General features: G+C 34.1%; 1 protein-coding gene across 6 annotated transcripts; it reads right to left on the reverse strand.

Annotated features, from left to right (window-relative positions):
- Positions 1–4,440: 4,440 nt before the first annotated feature.
- LOC137837157 (cystinosin homolog) lies at positions 4,441–19,746 on the reverse strand. Of its 6 annotated transcripts, none has more exons than XM_068646044.2 (9): positions 19,564–19,746; positions 19,346–19,478; positions 19,146–19,235; positions 18,911–19,035; positions 17,328–17,370; positions 16,626–16,743; positions 16,491–16,540; positions 16,040–16,226; positions 4,441–4,719 (listed from the first exon to the last, which is right to left on the reverse strand). In XM_068646044.2, the coding sequence occupies exons 1-8, from the start codon at positions 19,680–19,682 to the stop codon at positions 16,041–16,043; spliced, it is 864 nt and encodes a 287-aa protein (XP_068502145.1). In that variant the 5' UTR covers positions 19,683–19,746; the 3' UTR covers positions 4,441–4,719; position 16,040. The 6 variants fall into 6 exon arrangements, 4 of the variants coding, with proteins under 4 accessions (XP_068502145.1, XP_090157512.1, XP_068502144.1 ...); XM_090301386.1 differs by lacking the exon at positions 4,441–4,719 and adding an exon at positions 6,500–6,623; XR_016520448.1 differs by lacking the exon at positions 4,441–4,719 and having other exon boundaries at positions 15,831–16,226; positions 18,824–19,035.
- Positions 19,747–23,026: the final 3,280 nt, after the last annotated feature.

The following is a 23,026-nucleotide window of genomic DNA, read 5'->3' on the forward strand; positions in this document are numbered from 1 at the left end:
TTTGTAGCTTTTTATATGGGAGGTCCATATTTATTGTTGGATACAAGATACTTAAGTATGATAAAGATACTTGTATGTGATTAATTGTGAATGTATGAGACATTCTTTCTTACCCATTTTTTGAGAGTTTTTCATTCTTCACACTAGAAGAAAAAATGGTTTTAACAGGAGTTTATTTTTATATTTTTCAGGGTTAAAACTTCTATTAAGTCATTTACCTAAGGTTGCATTTTCCTCGCTAAACCATTCATGTGGAACGTGTTCCCCGAGGTTTTTTTAAACCTCAAGAAAAGCCTTTAAGAACATTTGTTAAATACCATAGGTTTAAGAACCTCCATAAAATACCATGTGTTTAAAAACCTTCGTAAAATACCATGGGTTTAAAAATCTCCGTAAAATATCATGGGTTTAAGAACCTTAGTAAAATACCATGAGTTTCAAAATCTTTGTAAAATGACTTGCCATTTGAAATAACCTTCATCCCCATTTTCCACCATCTTTAACGATCCTCCTGACTTCTCTCTTCCACCGTAGACACACTTCTCTCTGACATAGGCTCAATGGCCGCCGACGACAGTCCTAACAAGGAATCACAATTCAGCCACATTTATGTCTAGTATATATAAGGAGAAGAAACATTAAATAAGGCACTATCTTCTTCTTACTCCAACATTGCTTCTTCCACCACCTTACTGCCCCAACTTGGGTCACAAGCCACTGTTACCTAACTCGACAACAACTGGTGTTTATCACTGCTTTATATATCCTAAATAATTGCATTATTTATTAGACGTGGACTTCAAAGCCATGTGTTTTCTTGGCTAAAGATTGCAAGAACATATTGCGAGGAGAAATTAACATTATCACTTCTCACAAATTATTAGATGCATTTTAAAATAAAAGCCTTAATTTAAAATATTTCAAAATTATGAGAATTAAATATTAACAATTATAACTAAAACTAAAATTGCACATAAAATATACGTACATCAAAAGGTAAAACAAAATAAATCAATTTTTTTGAAGTATGAGCTCGTTACAAAAAAACTAGGAATTATCTAACCCAATTACCATCAATCATAAAAAAAATTATGCAAATATTGTTGAAATACTTATTATCCAAGGTTATTTTGCTGAGTTTTTTAAATAAACTTTTGAAACTTTAGAAAACTTATTTGTAATGTAAAGTTACACTTTCAAAATTTTAGAGAATTTAGTTATAAAATATATAAAAATATATTAAAACTATGTAGTTTTTAATTATTAATTTATAAATTAATTTAATTATATTTATTTATTGAAGTTTGAAAAATCTGGAGTCTTTTATTGAGGTTTTACAATAATTTTTTGGAATTTAACGAAGGTTAAAAAAAAACTTATGTTATTTTGCTGAGATTTTAGAAAAAACCTTTGGAATTTAACTAAGGTTAAAAAAATCTCTGTTATTTTGCTAATTTTTTAGAATAAATCTTTGAAATTTAACGAATGTTAAAAAAACCTCTGCTATTTTGCTAAGGTTTTAAAATAAACTTTTGAAATTTAATGAAGGTTAAAAAAACCTCTGTTATTTTGTTAAGATTTTTGAATAACCTTTGGAACTTAACGAAGGTTAAAAAAAACCTTTGTTAATTAAATCAATTCCTAAGGTTATATCAACCTCCGCTAAATAACATCCGTTAAAATCTTTTTTTCTTGTAGTGTCATCTCTTTGAGTGTGATTATTAGTCACTATTGCACTAGTTTAATCCATCCTGGCTCTCCTAGTCGAGCCCACTCATGTTCTTCCAATCCAACCCACCCCTCTTACGACTATTGATGAGGAAGATAAGAATATACATGGTTGTCCTATTGTGGACTACAATGTCTTCAATGAGGAGATGTAATGTGATGATAATGGAAGGTTCATCATACAAACAAAAGGATAAATGGTAAATCTATTATTGTTGAATTTTCATTTTAATTTTGGAACTTAATGCTTAATATTTTTCTTTGGATATTATATAGTTGGACACCTAATCATTATGTCATTAAGACAATTGGCCATGCAATTAGGTCACAATTTATGGGTCCCAATCATTAGTATGAGGTTATCATTAAGGATGTCCAAGCTAAACTGTGGAAATATTTTAAGGTGACTTCATACAATAATTTTCATAAATTAACATAGTAAGTTGTTTTTCTTACTAAAAGCCAAGAAATTTTAGTCAGTTGTTTTTATAATCAACCAGTTGAAAAGGATGTTACTCAAAGGTATTGAGGCTAAAGCAAGTTTTTCAACCTGTTGAATTGTCGAAACAACTGGTTGTTTGACACTTAATGGTTTTCAAAATGTTTTGGAAAAGTTTTGTTTTCTTTTGTCTTTGTTGTCAAACTGAAACAACTAGTTATTTCGATAAAACAACTAGATGTTTTATTTGAATCCTTAACAGAAAAATTATTTCAATCAGTTGTTTTGTAAAGCAATCTGTTGTTTTTATAACAATTTTGTTAAGAGTTTGAAATTGTTTTTAAATGATTCCAACTGCTTTTGATTTATGATCTAACAGTTTTAAAGACTGTTTGATGATGTTTTAAAAAAAAAATAAGATAGAGAGCTTATAAAAATATTTTCAAGAGAATCAAGAGTTTGGGATCATCACTTGTGTGTGAAATAGGACTGGGTTTTTGTATACTTTTGTACCACTACTTTGTAAATCCCAGGTGTACTCGATTTTCTTCTTTTGAACACTGTAAATCTGTGTAATATGTGTAAATCAGTTTCAGAAAGACTTTCTGTAAATTGAGGTGTTGCCAAGGAGTGTTGTGTGTTTTTGACAGGTTCGAGATCAACATTCTTTGTGTGGTTTTGGCTAAGAAGTGTTGTGTGTTCTCTAGGGGTTCAACATCAACATTCTTAGTGTGTTTTTGTAATCTAGTTTTGATTGCATAGTGAATTCTTAAATGAGGAATGGATGTAGCTCTTGGTTAAGAGTGAATCAATATAAATCGCTTTGTGTGAATCTCTCTATCCCTTCTCTTATACATTATTTTCATCATTGTTCTTATACAACCAGTTGAATTTCTGTAAAGAACTATAAAACTGAAATTTTATCCAGTTGAACAGGAAATCAATTGGTTGATTTTTCACAACTTTTTACTCTACTTCCAAACTTTGCGAAAATCTTGTCAAAACAATTCACCCCCATCTTGTTTTGGTCACACATTCTAACATATGACACTTGGGACTTGACATAATGTGTCATCCCGCACTCAACCCTCAACTTTAGTTCTTATCGCTGGTCAAACACAAACTATTAGCTGAGACTAATTTTTTTTTAAAGAAGTTAAAGAAGTATATGAAAGAGATAATGCAACAACTATATGCTTACTTCAGGCAAATAAAAGGTACGCATTATTGGAGAAGAGAATGGAGATTATACAAGAACAATAGACCATGGTGTTAAAACAACAAATTCGAGATAGTTGAACTGTCACTAATTAAGTGCATCCTCACCATGCTAAATACTTTAGAAACCAACCTTTGAGTTGAACTTCAACCTCATTTTTGTTAGAATATATGGCCTTAAACAAAAAGAGGGGTGAATTGTTTATAAGAGATTTTCGAAAACTTTTGAAGGTTCAATGAAATTTTGTGTAGAAATCCAGAAGAGGAATCAAGTTAGCCAAGAACACAAACTGTTTTAAAGAAAAGCACAAAAAAACAATCGGTTGTTTTTTTCCGAATCAATCGGTTGTTTATACCAGTTAAAACTTAAACAACTTAAAAATAGAATTTAAAGGAGTTTAAGAGAAAGACAAATGCACACAAACAACTTATACTAGTTCACTCTTATAACAAAAGCTACATCCAGTTCCCAGAAACCATTGGGTAATCCACTAAGCAATCAAACCAGATTACAAAACACCACACACCAAAGTAGTGACCTTGAACCGCTCAAGAAACACACTACCTTTGGAAAACCACACCAAGAGTATTGATCTTGAACACCTGAAGAACACACAACACTCATTGGCAATACAACAACAAAAATACAAATGATTGAGAAAGGATTACACCTTATCAAAGAACAATATGAAAAAAATACAATTCCAATCCTATTCCACTCTCTCTTGAAAATCCAAAGCTTGATGTGAATCTTGAAAACTTGAGATCAAATATGTCAAAACTGAATTTCTCAAAATTGTTCTTACCCTTTAGAAACATATAACACACTATTTATATTTTCCAAAGATTGGTCAAAACATTTAATGAAGGAGCGTATTCACTTAGAAACCATTTAAAACAGATTCACCAATCAAAAACAAATTTTTGTTAGGATTTTCAAAGAAACAATCAGTTGAAACCACGAAACAACCAATTAATTTGGTTTGACAGTTTAGCCAACCAAGTCAAACAACTTTCAACCTTTTTCAAAACATCTAAGAACAAAACAACCGGTTGATTCGACAAAACAACATGTTGTTTTTCACTTAGTTGGAAAAACTTAGAATTTCAAAAAGGTTTTAATTCACATCTGTTTTAGATTCAACAAAAGAGTGGATCACACTTTAATCTACCCAGATCCCACCCATACACAACAGCAACACCAGTCTTTCATCAAACACCTTGGATTTGGATTCTTCAAAGTACATGATCACTCTTGATCAACAATCTCCCCTTATTTGATGAAGACAAATCCTTGGTTGCTTGTGTTGATCTTTTTGAATCTGAAGCAGCACCTGCAAAACAGAAACTATGCAATCCAGACCATCTCTAATAGCAGGTTATGATTACACATCAACCAGTTTTCTACGTAATCAAAAGAGTAGAAAAACCAGCCATGAACTATGCCAAAACACACCAAACTACAGCACCAAAACATATGTCATATGCAACAAAAACTTAAACCAGAGTTATAGCAGTTTATAGCTGTTTTAAGACAACACATAAACCATATTCTCTCCCTATTTTTCTTCACAAATAGAATTTACGAAGAGATAATAATAGAATAGTTCAAAAATAAAGCAATACTAACATAGAATTTTAACAAAACTTGGCTTCAATCTTCTTTCCCACACTACAACTCAAAAAGTTGCTTTTGAATAGCTTCAATCTATTCATCAAGGGTCTGAAAACGTGTATCCATGCTTCGAAATCTGTTGTCAAAGTTATGAAAGTTTGTAGCACAAAGATCATGAAGATTCCTTTGATTTTCAGCAAAGCTGTCCAACCTATTGACCATGAATCTCTCAAAAGGAGACCTTGAGAGAATTCTATTTCCTTGATTTTCAGCACTTGTTCCAACACCTATGTTAGCAGCAGGTTGATCTTCATCTTGAGCATCTACATCAGCACCTTCAGCAACTTTTTGATCTTCTTCATCATGTTCAACATGTGCACCACTTGAGGAACCACCATGTTCACCATCCTTGCTTACCCATCTTCCACCAATCTTGATAAAACCCATCTTGCATAGTGAACCATTGTTCACTTCATGTGTTGATTTCACTAATTCAGATGTTTCTTCCTCAAGATCTACTTCAAAATAGTTTAAGAATTTAGAAATTAAGATGGCATAAGGATAATGATAGTCACTTAACCTCATAGATTTCTGCATGTGTTCCTTGATGATATGGATCCAATTTATCTTGACTTTGCTCATAATGTAGTATATGTAGATAAGATCTTCCTCAGTGAGAACATAATGATTTCTCCCTCTTGGTGTTAGAATACAAGTTACAATGAGAGCCAACAACCTTTCATTCAACTTCAACCCTCCAACAAAACAAGTTCTTGCTTGTGCTTGAGGATTCTTAAAACAACTTTTATAATACTGAATCTTGTTGAAATCTTCCACTACACCAATATTCCCTTTGTTGATTCTCAGCCCAACATACTTTAAACCAGTTACAACAGTCCATACCTCATGAGTAATCTCCATATCCACACCTTTGACATGAGAAACAAGGTTGTTGCCAACAAACTTTAAGTTGGTGTAGAAAACCCGAATAAGATTAGGATAAATGTTCCCTTTCATCTCTAAGAACCTCTTCAATAGCTGTTCTTTGAGAAGATTTCTTACATCATCCAACTTTTGACTTTTTAACCAGCTGAAAGAGACAACTTTTGGGTTGTTTATCACTTTTCTACTTGTTTCAAAGCGATATTTTTCAATCAACTCATTATCTCCTGAAAACCAGCCTTCAAGACGCCTTCTTGTTCTTACTGCCCTAGTTTTAATCCTTTTTTATGACGGAGGAGTGGAATCCATGATAACAGAATGAGAGAAAAAGAAAACAGAGAAAAATATGAGATGCGGCAAGAGATGTGCTAATGGGTTGTTTTTGTGTAGAAAAACAGTTGCAAAGGGTTTTATAGCAAAACTAAAATCCTTTTTTATCCTTTGGTTGCAGTGGGTTTCAGTCTTCAAGAAAAGGAATCTGGTCCAAGCTTGCACAGTAACCACATCAGCCCATACCAGGAAAACACACGGTCAACACATGTGGATTTGACTAGTCATAAAGGCACTTGAATTTCCAAGATATGGAATATATTCCTTTTATGACAAGAAGTAACCTCCTCTTGAACCAAATCAGACTCTTATGACTGCTTTATTGACTCATAATTCCTTCAAGATTGAAATCTGTAAAAGATAGAATGCATAAAGAAATCAAATCAATTTTATGCAATGCTGTCAGAGAAGAAACAATCGGTTGTTTCGAGAAAACAATCGGTTGTTTTTCTGAATTAGCAACAAATTACAATTTTCAATAACAGAGAAGAATCAAAATGTTATTGCTCCAGATATATCACAATTTAGATGAAGATTTAACACAAATTAAGAAAAGAAAAACAACAGAAACAAAGAAAGCCTTATTCTTTTGTCATAGAGCCTTTTCAATAAGACATAATGCATGATCAAGAGAACTTCTTTTGGCTTTTAAGAAGACTTAAGCTGGTACAAAATACTTAGTTCAATTCCAGACAGGGTCTTTTCCTTCAAAAAGCTTGATTTGATGACTCAAGAGTCCATGCTTCTCTTAGAATTCCTACAACACAATAAATTCAAGCAACAAGATTTGGTCCCCTTACAAAAGTGGGTCCTTTTGATTTACATTTATGATTAGGAACTTCAGAATCTTTGGGAATCCATCTCATAATACCTTTAGGAACAAAATATTTCCTAATTTTACAAAATCTAACAGAGTGGCATCTCTTCATGCAATAAAAGCATGTAAGAACCGGTTGTTTCGATTTTTCAATTGGTTGTTTTTCTGGCACTTTTGAAAAAGGCTTTGAAATCACATTTTTCTTGCTTTGAGGATTAAACCCCAAACCAGATTTTTCAAAAACACATTTTTGGGATGCCAAGACATCTTCAAAGTTAGATCTACCCTTTGAAAGTTTATCCACAGTTCTTACAAGATAGTGGACTTTACTCTCAAGAGTTTTACAGTTTTTACAAGCTTTTGAGTGACACAAGCAAGAAGAATTTTCGCAATGCATTTCAAAATTTTCAAAATCAGTTTTTGAATTTTCTAATTATTCTTCAAGAGTCTTGACTCTATTTTCAAGTCAGTTGTTCAATCCTTTCAACCAGTTATTCAAGAGAGCCAATCAGTTAGCTTCCTCATGAGTTTCTTTAAAAGCTTGAAGCAATTGACTATAGTTTTCAACATTTAAAGAGGCACAAGAACTTACACTGCTTGAATCATTTTCTCCCTCTGCCATCAAACACAAATTTGCTTTTTTATCTTCACTTGATGAGGAGACTTCATTTTCATCCCAAGCAATGTATGCCTTTTTTCATTTCCCTTTCTTGCTTGACTATTTTTCCTTGCCTTCTTTATTTGGGCATTCAGATTTCATATGCCCTTGTTCTCCACAACCAAAACAAGTGTAATTGTTAGGATTAAAATCACTAGTTTTCTTGTTTCCATACCTTTCTTTGTTGGATTCTTTGTTGCGGTTTCTCTTCAAAAATTTGTTGAATTTTTGGGATAGCAAACTTAGAGTTTCTCCCTCACTTTCATCACTTGAGTCTTGTTTATTTTTCTTCTTGGCAGCTTTCAAGGCTATGTTCCTTACATGCTTGTCTTCACTTTCTTGAACACAGAGTCTATTCATCTCCAACTCATGTTCTCTAAGCTTTCCAAACAAGGAGGCTATGGTTAAGCATGTCAAATCTTTAGACTCAGAGATGGTAGTAACTTTTGGTTGCCAAGATCTATCAAGACACTTTATAATCTTGATGTTCAACTCCTCCTTGTCAAAGATTTTTCCAAGACTCATAAGATGATTGACTATGTGAGTGAATCTCTTTTACACTTCAACAATTGATTCTCCTTTGAGCATTCTGAACATCTCATACTCTTGTATTAGAGTATGTTTCCTTGCCCTTTTCACATCATTAGTCCCTTCATGGGTGACCTCTAGAGTATCCCACATTTCCTTAGCCGATGCGCATTGTGAGATCTTGAAAAATTCAATAGAGTTCAAAGCAGAGGTTATGATATTATTGGCAATGCAATCAAGCTTGACTTTTTTATTTTCAGCATCAGTCCATTGGGACTAAGGTTTTTCAATAGAAGCACCTTCCTTTTCAAATTTTGGAATAAAAGGGTCATTTTCAATTGCATCCCAAATCCCTTTATCAAGAGATTCAACAAAAATTTTCATTCTAACCTTCCAAAAGTGATAGTTCAAACCACAAACAAAGGTGGCCTGTTAATTGAGCCACCATCCCCAAAAGGTAGTTTTTAGCCATAGAAAAAAGACTTAGGATCGAAAACTTGAGTAACTACAAGAACTTAGCTCTTGATGCCAATTGTTAGAATATATGGCCTTAAACAAGGAGGGGGGGGGGTGAATTGTTTATAAGAGATTTTCAAAAACTTTTGAAGGTTCAATAAAATTTTGTGTAGAAATCCAGAAGAGGAATCAAGTTAGCCAAGAACACAAACTCTTTTAAAGCAAAGCACAGAAAAACAATCGGTTGTTTCTTCGAATCAATTGGTTGGTTATACCAGTCAAAACTTAAAAAAATAATTTAAAGGAGTTTAATGGAAAGAGAAATGCACACAAACAGTTTATACTAGTTCACTCTTATAACAAGAGCTACATCTAGTTCCCAGAAACGACTGGGTAATCCACTAAGCAATCAAACCAGATTACAAATCACCACACATCAAATTAGTGACCTTGAACCCCTCAAGAAACACACTACCTTTGGCAAACCACACCGAGAGTATTGATCTTGAACACCTCAAGAACACACAACACTCCTTGGCAATACAACAACAGAAATACGGATGATTGACAAAAGATTACACCTAATCAAAGAAAAATCTGAAAAGAATACAATTGCAATCCTATTTCACTCTCTCTTGAAAATCCAAAGCTTGATGTGAATCTTGAAAACTTGAGATCAAATATGTCAAAATTGAATTTCTCAAAATTGTTTCTTACCCTTTAGAAACATATAACAAACTATTTATATTTTCCAAAGATTGGTCAAAACATTTAATGAAGGAGCGTATTTACTTAGAAATCATTTAAAACAGATTCACCAATCAAAAACAAAATTTTGTTAGGATTTTCAGAGAAACAATCAGTTGAAACCACGAAACAAACGATTGATTTGGTTTGACAGTTTAGTCAACCAAGTCAAACAACCTTCAACTTTTTTCAAAAACATCTAACTACAAAACAACCAGTTGATTTGAAAAAACAACCAGTTGATTTGAAAAAACAACAGGTTGTTTTTCACTTAGTTGAAAAAACATAGAATTTCAAAAAGGTTTTAATTCACATCTGTTTTAGATTCAACAAAAGAGTGGATCACACTTTAATCTACCCAGATTCCACCCACACATAGCAATAACACCAGCCTTTCATCAAACACCTTGGATTTGGATTCTTCAAAGCACTTGATCACTCTTGATCAACAATTTTAAGGTAAACAAAAATTGTTATATGCTTTGATAACATGATTGATAATGTCCTCACTATCTACATATGAAAGTAAGAAAGACCGCTCCTAGTTAATCATGGGAAATGGTAAAATTGAATTTGGATTCTCTCAATAATGTTGTATTATGAGATTGTCTTTATTTATATTTATGTATATATCTCTTTTCCTTCACGTCTTGCAACATTTCTTTTGGAAATATTAAAATTTCAATTTGAAAAGTTTAATTTAAATTTGGAAATATTAAAATTTTAATTTGAAAAGTTTAATTTAAATTTGGAAATGCTTAATTTTTAATTTGGATTCTCCTAACACTTTGTAACAACATTCAATTTTGATTTAAAAATGGTAAATTGAATTTGGATTTTGATGTTAACATGTACAAGATTTATATTTGGAAATTGTGTAGTTCAATTTGTATTCTTCCAACAATATTATAAAAGTTTGGATTTAAATTTAGAAATGTATATAATATCAATTTATGAATATGATGGTAGAAAACTAAATTGGTTCTCGACCAAACCTCAAATATTAAACAATCTAATTTAAAAAAACTATATTTAGTCGTTAATTTTATTTATGTCGTGGGTCTAATTTGAGACTCAAAGGGTAGATTGTTTTGGAGCTTGCTATTGTTGATTTTGGCTTAATCTCAAGTCCCACATCGGTGGGTTCATTGTTTGGGAAGGAGGTTTGAGGGTTATATATTAACATCCCCTCCTTCACTGTTATATATCCCAATTTGTAATATCTTCTCTCATAGTAATAAAAGTGAGCTGTTTTTGTTGTGCTCGGAGATTAGGCTAAACAGGCCGAACTCCGTTAACAATTTCGGGTGTGTTCTTTCCTCTTTATCTCTTTTATTATTCCGCTTTATTTATTCAATATTATTTGTCGGGTAGCTCTGTTAGGGTTTTGTTTTAGTGGGAAAATTACCCGTTTTTCCCAACAAGTGGTATCAAGAGCCGAAGGTTCGCCTTGGGTTGTTTGAAATTATTTGTAATATTGAATATTATATTGTGAGTTTGTAATGGCAAATAAAGATCAAGAAGGGAAGGCTCTGCAAGATACAAATGTTGCAGAAAGCAAAAGTGATGTGTTGATTGTCTCGCTTTCAGCATCATTGCATCCAGATGAGTGGATATTGGATTCAGGTTGTACCTATCATATGTGTCCCATTCGGGAGTGGTTCTTTGATTTTCAAGAACTCGATGGCGGGGTTGTTTACATGGGTAATGATAATCCATGTAAGACAGTCGGGATAGGTTCAATCAAGTTGCGGAATCATGATGGATCCACTAGAATTTTGCGGGATGTACGGTACGTTCCAAAGTTGAAGAAGAATCTTATCTCATTGGGGGCTTTAGAATCTAAAGGCCTAGTTGTGACGATGCGAGATGGAATTCTTAAAGCAACTTCAGGAGCACTGGTGATGATGAAAGGTGTGAGGAAGAACAATTTGTATTACTATCAAGGTAGTACAGTGGTGGGGACAGTAGCGGCAGCAACTTCTAGCTCTAAGAAGGATGCTGAGGCAGCGAAGTTGTGGCATATGAGGTTAGGACATGCTGGAGAGAAATCCTTGCAAATTCTTACCAAGCAGGGACTGTTGAAAGGTACGAAGGCTTGCAAACTTGAATTTTGTGAGCATTGTGTTCTGGGAAAACAACGAAGAGTGAAGTTTGGCACTGCAATTCACAATACCAAGGGTATTCTGGATTATGTGCATTCAGATGTGTGGGGACCTGCCAAGACTCCGTCAATCGGAGGTAGGCATTATTTTGTCACTTTTGTTGATGATTTTTCCAGGAGAGTTTGGGTGTTTACTATGAAGAACAAAAATGATGTGCTTGGAATTTTCCTTAAGTGGAAAGCTCAAGTTGAAAACCAGACAGGAAGGAAGATTAAGGTTCTCCGAACAGATAATGGAGGAGAATACAAGAGTGATCCGTTCCTGAAGGTATGCCAAGATTGTGGCATAGTTCGGCACTTCACTGTTAGAAAAACACCACAGCAGAATGGGGTTTCGGAGCGTATGAACAAGACACTTGTGGAGAAAGTTCGTTGTATGTTGTCTAATGCTGAGTTAGGCAGAGAGTTTTGGGCTGAGGCTGTGACATACGTTCAACATCTCGTCAATCGTTTGCCATCATCTGCTATAGATGGCAAAACCCCGTTAGAGGTATAGTCTGGAAAACTTGCAACTGATTATGATTCTTTGCATATTTTTGGTTCTATTGCATATTATCATGTGATTGAATCAAAGTTGGATCCACGGGCAAAGAAAGCTCTTTTCATGGGCTTTAGTCCTGGAGTGAAGGGATACCGTTTGTGGTGTCTAGAGGCAAAGAAGACGATTATCAGCAGGGATGTTACCTTTGATGAATCTGCCATGTTAAAGAAGGTAAATCCAGAAGGAGCTGATAGTACTCCACAACAGGTGGAGTGTGCCCGGAAGCAGGTGGAGTTTGAGCCGACAGTGGTGATCCCAACACGAAATACCACAAGTCACTCTCCTATGGCAGAAGAAGAGTCAGATGAGGAAGAGGTTCCTACCCAAGAATCTAAAAAACAATCAGCGCCAATTGTAGTTAGAAGACAGAGACGAGACATTCAGAAGCCTACTCGTTTCATGGATATGGTTGCCTATGCACTTCCAGTTGTTGATGACATTCCATCCACTTACCCATAAGCCATTCTGAGTTCAGAGAGTGGTAATTGGGCAGGTGCGATGGAAGAGGAGATGCAGTCTTTGAAGAAGAACAAGACGTGGAAGCTGGCACAATTACCGAAAGGTAAGAAGGCAATTGGGTGCAAATGGGTATTTGCAAAGAAAGAAGGATTTCCTAATAAAGAAGATGTTCGCTACAAGGCAAGGTTGGTTGCTAAAGGCTTTGCTCAGAGGGAGGGAATTGATTATAATGAGGTATTTTCTCCAGTTGTTAAACATTCCTCCATTCGAATTTTGTTGGCCTTGGTAGCACAGTTGAATTTGGAGCTTGCTCAACTTGATGTAAAGACCGCGTTCCTACACGGTGATTTGAATGAGGAAATCTATATGACTCAACCAGAAGGATACAAGGTTGATGGTAAAGAAGATTGGGTTTGTAAACTTAGCAAATCGTTGTACGGACTAAAACAATCTCCGAGACAGTGGTACAAACGATTTGATAAGTTCATGAAGGATCAGAAGTACAAGAGAAGCAAATATGATCAATGTGTGTATTTGCGCAGACTTGAAGATGGTTCCTACATTTACTTACTCTTATATGTTGATGATATGCTGATTGCAACAAAGAGCCAAGTTGAGATTGATAGGTTAAAGGCTCAGTTGAGTAAAGAGTTCGAGATGAAGGATTTGGGGGAAGCCAAGAAGATTCTCGGCATGGAGATAAACAGGGACAGAGAGAGGGGAAAACTTTGGCTGTCACAGAAGCAGTATTTGCAGAAGGTACTACAACGTTTTGGTATACACGAAGATACAAAACCTGTAAGTACCCCACTTGCTCCTCATTTGAAATTGAGTAGTCGTTTATCTCCGACGACTGATGAAGAACGAGAATACATGGCGAAAGTCCCATATGAAAATGTAGTTGGAAGCTTGATGTATGCAATGGTGTGTACAAGACCAGATATTTCACAGGCTGTGAGTGTTGTTAGCAGGTACATGCATGATCCGGGCAAGGGTCATTGGCAAGCTGTGAGATGGATTCTACGGTACCTCCAAAATACCTTAGATGTTGGATTGGCATTTGAGCAATATGAATCACTTGGTCAATGCATAGTTGGATATTGTGATTCTGATTATGCAGGTGATTTGGATAAGCGACGGTCTACAACTGGCTATTTGTTCACTTTAGCAAAAGCGCCAGTCAGTTGGAAGTCTACCTTGCAGTCTACGGTGGCTTTGTCTACGACAGAGGCAGAGTATATGGCGATTACAGAGGCTGTGAAGGAAGCAATTTGGCTTCATGGGTTGCTTAAAGACTTGGGAGTTGGTCAGAAACAACTTGAGTTATATTCTGACAGTCAGAGTGCTATTCATTTAGCAAAGAATCAAGTCTTTCATGCACGGACGAAGCACATTGATGTTCGCTATCACTTTGTGCGTGAGATTCTCGAAGAAGAGGAGATTGTTCTCCAGAAGATTCACACTACGGAGAATCCTGCAGATATGCTCACCAAGGTGGTTACAAGGGCCAAGTTTGAACATTGTTTAGACTTGGTTAATATTTTGCACATTTGAAGTTGGCGCCCAGAGGCGCAAATTTGAAGCACTGTAAAGTTTTGTTTTTGTTATGTTTTGAGAAGATTTGTTTTAGGTGGGACTTGAAATTAAGCCAAGGTGGAGATTTGTTGATTTTGGCTTAATCTCAAGTCCCACATCGGTGGGTTCATTGTTTGGGAAGGAGGTTTGAGGGTTATATATTAACATCCCCTCCTTCACTGTTATATATCCCAATTTGTAATATCTTCTCTCATAGTAATAAAAGTGAGCTGTTTTTGCTGTGCTCGGAGATTAGGCTAAACAGGCCGAACTCCGTTAACAATTTTCGGGTGTGTTCTTTCCTCTTTATCTCTTTTATTATTCCGCTTTATTTATTCAATATTATCTGTCGGGTAGCTCTGTTAGGGTTTTGTTTTAGTGGGAAAATTACCCGTTTTTCCCAACAGCTATGAGACAACAAAGATGGTAATAATTATAAGATCATTCTCCTATTCTCTTTTATATGAAGTGTGATTCTTAGGTTTGATTTTCAAACATTTTAAGTTTATCCTAAGATTTTGTAAAATAGAATACAACTTCTTAGGTTGATTCTCCCAAAAAAAAAAACACATATTTGTTGCATTCAATTTTTAGTATTTTTTATGTACAAATTAGTTTAGAGGTTTAAGAAGGTAAAATGCAAATTGGAAATGATAGAGAGATTAAAAGCAAAAATCAACTAGATGAAAAGAAACCAATCCACATATTCAAGAACTAAACCATCCTCTTATATTCAAGAATTAAACCATCCTCTTATAATAGTTCTCTAAAGATTTACATCCAAGTTTGAATAATCAATCGAGTCAATTAATCAACTAAATTAGTTATATAAATTAAATCAAAATATCATTCAATTTAATCCATATTTAATAATTAAATCAAGATTCAATTGATTTCTAATTTGATTCTAAACTCAGAAACGCAAATTTTGCAATCACAAAAATAAAATCGAGATTAGAGAAGAGAAGAGTAAACTCAGAAGATTAAACGATCAATGCAAAACTCAATTCGAATTGTTTAATTTTGATTATGTAGATTGATTGTCAAGATTTAGTTCTCCATGGATGAAGAACACCAAACCAAAAGAAGAAATTCAAAAAGAAAGAGACAAAACCAAAAATGAAAGAAAAGAGAGAAAAAAAGATGAGGAGATAATAAATGAAGCTCTGAAATTTAGTAAAATTATTTTTGTGTATAGGTTTAGAGTACATCTACACTATTTAAATGGTCAGAAATCTAAAGTAAATACGAACCTAAATATAGGCTTAAGTAGGTCAATAAGTTCAATTACAAAAGTTTAAACTAATATGAGAAAAAACTAATCTACATGGATTGATTTATAAGATTTTAGCAAATCTATCTCAACTTCAAAAAAGTCATAAAATATAGTAGAGAACTAAAAAAACAAATCATATTTTCATTTTGAAACTCTAAAAATATACAATCTAATAAAACTAGAATTAACTAAAAAGAAATCTACCAAATAGTTTATGACCAAAACAATAAATAAAAATGAGATGAACTGAAAATATAAAATTAAAATAAAATATGAATAATAACCCAATTTATTATTAGTACTAAAAAAAATTTAAAACTCAATAATATAACGCATATAGAAAAATGTAATCACTTCACATAAAGTTATAAATGTGTATGTGTTTAGGATTTAGAATATAAGTATCATCGATATTCTCACCTCTGGATCAAATCAAGGACAATGTCATAATTTTTCTAAATTTCAATTTTATATGCTCTTCAACAACATAATTAAAGCTAGCTGAAACAACAAATTTGTGCACTGCATGATCCAAGTTATATATACCTCAAACTTCTGGTGGAGATTGATGTGAAGATATAACTGAATCATTGATTTGTTCTTGATCAATTGGACTTGCACAGATTAGTGGTTGCCTGATTTCTTCAGAACTTTTAGAAGGAAGCCCTTTCTTGTTATCAGGGTACAGAACATAATGTTGACATATTAAGATAGAATCATAGAATATTGTTACCTACAATGGTTAAAACAAATCAGAATTCATGATATACATCATCTGTGATACAAGTGGTTCACTGAGTCTTTATAATATTCAAAAACTAAGAAATTGCATTCAGTGTGTCATTTTTCTTAAAAGTATGTAATAATAATATGTTCAACAAGTTTTTGTAGTTGAATCTGAAAAAACATTTAGAATGTAAAACTTAATACATGATTTAAGTTGAAGAGACAACAATGATTTCCCAAGAAGAATATGGAGTAGCACAGAATTTCATACCAAGGATATAAGTACTTTCCCAATGTTTCCATGGAAGTTCACCCAGGAATCTACATTTGAATAAAATTGAAATCATTGTAGATATTCAAAGATAAAATCTGATGAGAGGGTCAAATTCATAATTACTTCACACACCTTGGTCTATGGACTGCACAACCATTTGTGAATAATTAAAGACACCTCCAGAAAAATCAAGTAGAATAGTGCCAATGCTCAATCCATTTGTGCTCTTCCTCGAGAAGTTCAGGAATGTCTAGATTTCATAAGCAAGTAACCATTACTCAGTAACTACACCAGATAAATATTATTTCATTATTATTTTTGTTTGTCAGTGTTATTCTGTCAAACTACAAAGTCTGTAAGAACTTAGTGCTGATTCTGTTTTCTATTTATGAGGATAAATTTGTTATCTTTTGATGATTTGATTTGATTTATCTAGCCTTAATTATCTGTTATTTATAGGTCTAATTACCTATTATTTATATAGTATATAAATTTTGACTGAAATCACATTTGTAAACACATTTAGAAATACATTCAATCTTCTTCTGTTAACTGAGAATATGGCAAAAACACAAAATATTTGTCAGAATATTACCAATGTGTCACCAAAAAGTACGAAAATCTGAAGTAAGCAAATGCAGTCAAATTCTAAGATCATATGCATGTTTGGAAACTCATTAAGAAAACATCAAATCAAGTCAGTTATGCTACAAAACGTGGGAAGGTATTTGCTTATGAGTAAACAACAGGAAAATCCACTTCTGGGGCATGGTACCAATTTTCTACACATGCTATGCATAGAACATGATATAGAGGAGGTTAAGGCATTCTGACCTGTGGAAAATAATTGACGAGGCTCATAATTCCTTGAATTAGGCTGCAATATAATTGATTTCCTCAAATTATTAGAGAGAAATGAAATTATAGCAAAGAAAAAGAAAAAGAACTCCATAAAATTAACAATTATATTAAGAAATAAATAAATATGAAGAGACAGAAAAATATCAACATTCCATTCAAAAGTCCTTCAAGAGGTTGATGTTTTGCACTGTGATACACTAAAATGACTTAACTATTCCAAAAGGAAACGTGACTCAATTTATAACACCGTTCCTTTTTGAACAAGTTAGGAATCCTCAAGGGTAGTTGATTCATAGATATGAGAAATAATCACATTTGAAATGTATATATCAGTAGTCATAAATATGTGAAAAGACTGCATACTATTCAGCCATAGCCTCTCTACTTCATAGTTCTGCAAAATTTCTTTAAGCCAAGTTTGAGCTTGACCATTAATTAAGTACTCTATGCTCAGTGGCATCTTGCTTACCCCACACATAATGTGAATCTTAGAAAGCGCAAAGAGTGCAATAATGAAAGTGCAAAGAGTGCAATAATCACATATTGAAAACAGAATAAAGTGCTTGAGAATAATAGATTCATGATGCCCTTTTTTAACCTTGATTAATAAACGCCAGCAATAGGAATAAAGGTTTTAAAAGGGAAACAACATATGTTGCCTTATATTTATTTGTATCATTAGAACTTTGAGCAAATACCCTGCTCCTTTCCGAACAAAACTCTTTAAAATGTTCTTACGTCTTGGGTAATAAGAAGTAAAACCTTATCCTCATTTTCCAATTTCATCTCCATATTGTTCAATTCATCCAAGATTTTATTGAAATCTACCAACTGTTCAACCATATTTTTTAATCGATCATTCTGAACGAATACAATTATGTTTCGGACAAAATCTATGTGTCAATGACTTGGTCATATACAATGACTCAAGCTTCCCCACATCGACGATGCAACAGTCTTCTCAACAGTCTTCTCCTTCGTGACTTCTCTCAGTGCCTTATCACCAAGGTACAAGATTATGACGCTCTTGGCTCTGTTGATCATGTCAATCTTTTCCTTCTGAGACATAGATGCTGGCATGTTCTCGTTTCATCCTTCAAAGCATCAACACAACCTTGTTGAATTAAGATGGCTTCCATCTTGAGTCTTCACAACCCAAAGTCGTTCTTCCCAAAAAAACTTAACAATGTCAAACTTGGTGGTCATTTCTTTATCTTCTTGACTTTTTTTTTTGTCCTCACAAACAATGCCAATTATTGGGTTCTCAATAATAATGAAGCAAAACAAATAAAAACAAGATTAAAGAAAACACTTTATTTGATAACAAAATATCTATACACAAAGAACGGTCAGACAACAATATCTTTACAAAGATCACAAGAACTTTATATATATAGACCCTATGTAGAAGAAGTAATAGAAGATCATTCAAAACAGAAACCGTTAAGACAATTATAACAAATACTTACTATATGATCTAACTTCTCTTTCACATCATCTAACCGAACTTTTGTACATGATTTGGAGTCGTTTATCACAGAAGTAGCGAAACTTACTTGAAGATGGAGACTAGCCAAAGCCAGGATTGGCTAGGCAATGCTATGAAAAAGCAAACAGCGCCAGAAAACCACACTACAACAGCTATTGCAATGGAATAATACGAAAATTTCTGATTTCCACGCTGCAAATTAGTAGCAGATCATTCACTATCTTTGAATTAATAAGACCAGAAGCTAAAACGTATATTCATGAGAGAACAATCTCTTAAGAAGAACTTGTGATAATACTTACATCAAACATAGCAATTTGGGAAAATATAATTAGAAGTAATATGACTGCATAACTAGAGAAAGCAACATCATTAGCTGCAACAGGAATTATCTGCAAGAGGTTATAAACCAAAAATACATAATCAATTTGTATCATTAAATACTAATATAAACTTATGTATGATGGCATTGAAGTTAAAGTCTTGGTTGAAAAGAACATACCTGTCCATAACCATACCTCTCAAAATACTGCTTCTGAACAACAGGGCTAAAGTAGAGGGAAGCATTGTATATGAGATATGAACACTGCTTGGTTAAGTTAAGAAGCGCAAAATCCAAGCTTAATCCCACCACACTGAGTTTGAATACAAAACCACTTAAGAATCCATCCCAAAGGAAAAACAACAACAGCAATGATTATAGAACATGAAAAAAACCACCTTTTCCTACGAAAATTGAGGATGATTTGTGGGTAGCCGGCAACTGCCCATGAAAGAAAAGCTAACCAACCAAATACTTGGTAAGTCACTTCTAATGGAAATGACTTCCAAGGAACCATTTCTTTGTCTCTCTTTCTGCCACAGAGGAATCAATGAGTTTGTCTTTCAATGGGTGTCTAAATCGTCCAAATATTTCTAAAATCTTATTATTATAATTATTGTTTAGATGATATTTTCGTATATATATATATATAAAAGACAATATAATAAAAATATGAAAACACAGGTGCATCAACGTCTATATTTTTATTTTTTTTGTTGTAATAATAATACATCAAATATTTTAAATGATTTTGTTTTTGTTATTATAAAAAATATAAACATGCAATATGCAATGTAATATATAAGTTGGTGTATAGTATGTTCCAATAAGATATGAATAAGGATAAGGTGGTGGCATCAATAATTGCATAACTTTCTATAAAATAATAATTAGATGAGTCTCTTAGTAGTTAAGATCAAAGTAATTAATTAATATATTCAAAATTATTGAGATGTGGTACTTATATTAAAAAAATCGAAACCAAAAGAAAGGTTGAAACTTTATATTAACAAAGATACAACATAGAAAGGTTGAGGTGTCCACGTCTTTGACATGTGAGAAGAGACCATCTTTAATTAACCCTACAAATTTGGTTTCTTCCTTCAACTTTTCAATAATTATATATAATTTTTCTTCCACTCTCTATAAGAAAATGATAAAAAATGGTAAGAAGAAGAGATGTTTCTTATTCTCTTATGTATAGGAAATATATAGGGAGTTCTCTCCCCCAAATTACAATCTAATTAGGTAGGATACTAATCATGAGATTCTATAATTATTAAATTAATTGCATATAATTGGGTACAATATCGTCAAATATTGCATACAATAATTGCATATAATTTGATAATTATTATTTCCTTAATACTCCCCTCAAGTTGGTAGGTGAAGATCAAGAACCCCAACTTGTGTCGTAGAGTAAAAAATGTTCCTTACCCAATGCCTTCGTAAAAATATCTACGAGCTGATACTGTGTCGGCACATATGAAGGACTGATTATCCCAGCTTGTAATTTTTCTCGCACAATGTGGCAGTCTATCTCAATGTGTTTTGTGCGTTCATGAAATACTGGGTTTGCTGCTATATGTAATGCCGTTTGATTGTCACAGAAAAGTTGAGCTGACAAGTTACATGACACCTTTAAATCCTGCAACAGATATCGCAACCAAACTATCTCCAAACAAGTATTTTCCATTGCGCGGTATTGTGCTTCCGCTGATGATCTTGATACGTTTGTCTGTTTTTTTTACTTCCATGAGATAATAGAGTAACCAAGAAAAATGCAATATCCAGATACTGATCTCCGAGTTGTCTGACAACCTCCCTAGTCTGAGTCGCAATAAGCTGTCAATGTCAGATTGTTTTCGGATGGCAATAGCAATCCTTGTCCTGGTGATCCTTTGATGTACTTTAGGACTCGAATTGCGGCATCCCAATGAGGTTTCCGTGGATCCTGTATATATTGACTTAGGGTCCGAACCGAAAATGCTATGTCAGGCCGAGTAACCATGAGGTATATTAGTCGTCCCACGAGTCGCCTGTATTTGACTGGATCCTTTAATAACTCTCCATCGTCTGGTGTGAGTTTTAAGTATTGTTCCATTGGAAATTTGCCTGGACGAGCACCTATGAGTCCCGTATCCTGCAAAATATCAAGCGCATATTTTCTTTGGGACATGTAAATACCAGCTTTGGAACGGGAAAATTCAATCCCTAGAAAATATTTTAGGTCTCCAAGATCTTTAATGCAAAATTGTTGTAATAAACAATCTTTAACACGCTGAATTTCTGTCAAATCATTTCCTGTCAAAAGAATATCATCCACATAAATCAAAAGGGCAGTAAATGATGAGTTATTCTGTCTTGTGAATAGAGAGTAATCTGTCTTGGACTGTTGAAATCCTACATATTAATCACATGAGAAAATGTTGAAAACCATGTTCGAGATGCTTGTTTGAGACCATAAAGGGATTTGTTGAGTCGACATACAATGTTCTCCCCCTGTCGATGATGCCCGGGTGGCAAGTCCATGTAAATAATTTCATGCAATGTGCCATGTAAGAAGGCATTTTGCACATCTAGCTGGTGAGTAAACCAATTTCTGGCTGCTGCAATGGTGAGGAGACACCTCAAAGTTGTTAATTTTGCTGTTGGTGAAAAAGTTTCAGAATAGTCGACACCTTCAATCTGAGTGTACCCCTTTGCGACAAGGCGCGCCTTATATCTGTCGACGCTACCATCTGAGTTGTACTTTATTTTATAGACCCATTTGCATCTGATGGGTTTCTGCCCAACGGGTAACTGTGTCAAGGTCCACCTTTGATTTAGCAGCAAGGTGGAAAGCTCTTCGTCCATTGCTTTTTGCCAATTTGGATCAAGGATAGCTTGAGCATAAGTGTGAGGTTCTTTGGTGGCTGTGATGTTAGCAAGATATGCACTATGTGTAGAAGAAAATCGTGAATTAGAAAGAAAATGATGCATAGGATACCTGGTTCCATTCGGTCGGTCTTGGGCAGTGGTCGAATGATTGGCTTGGGATCCCGTTACGTAGTCTTGAAGCCAGGAAGGTTGGGTTGATGTGCGACTGGATCGTCGAACAGGAAGGTCGGTTGGAGAAGGTTTGGTAATGGGTGCTAAACTTCTTGGCATGGAAGAAGAAGGTTGGTCTACTAGAGGTTCAGGTGTATTATGACGAGTAGGAGAAGAAGGTTGGTTTGATGGAGGTTCAGGTGCATTGTGACGAGTAGGAGAAGAGAGTTGGTTTGATGGAGGTTCAGGTGTATTGTGACGAGTAGGAGAAGAAGGTTGGTTTGATGGAGGTTCGGGTGCATTGTGATGAGTAAGAGAAGAAGGTTGATCGAGTGAAAGTTGGACAGGAGTAGGAGTGGGTAAGTCAATGTCAATAGTGGGCAAAATACCTTGTAATGGAGGTGAGGATTGTGTCTGTGACTGTTGGCAGAATGGGAAAACACTTTCATGGAAGATGACATCCCGACTTGTAAAAAAAGTGTCTGCATCTATATCAAATAATTTGTATGCTTTTTTACTGTGAGGATAACCAATGAAGATGCATTGTCAGGCGCGCGGATCAAATTTTTGCTTAGGTGAAACAACAGTTGCGTAACAGAGGCAACCAAAGTTTGTAGGTGAGAAAGTGAAGGTAGTTGATTATATAGTAGCTCAAAAGGTGATTTATTTTTTAGTAAAGGTGATAATGATATATGTGGCGGTTAAAACACATTCTCCCCAAAATTCTAATGGTAAATTCAACTGAAATAGGAGGGCTCGTGCTGTGTTTAAAACATGTCTATGTTTGCGTTCTACTACTCCATTTTGTTGAGGAGTGTAAACGCAAGTGCG

This window comes from Phaseolus vulgaris, chromosome 4 (genome assembly GCF_051622355.1).
Source record: "Phaseolus vulgaris cultivar YP4 chromosome 4, ASM5162235v1, whole genome shotgun sequence".
NCBI classification, from domain to species: domain Eukaryota; kingdom Viridiplantae; phylum Streptophyta; class Magnoliopsida; order Fabales; family Fabaceae; genus Phaseolus; species Phaseolus vulgaris.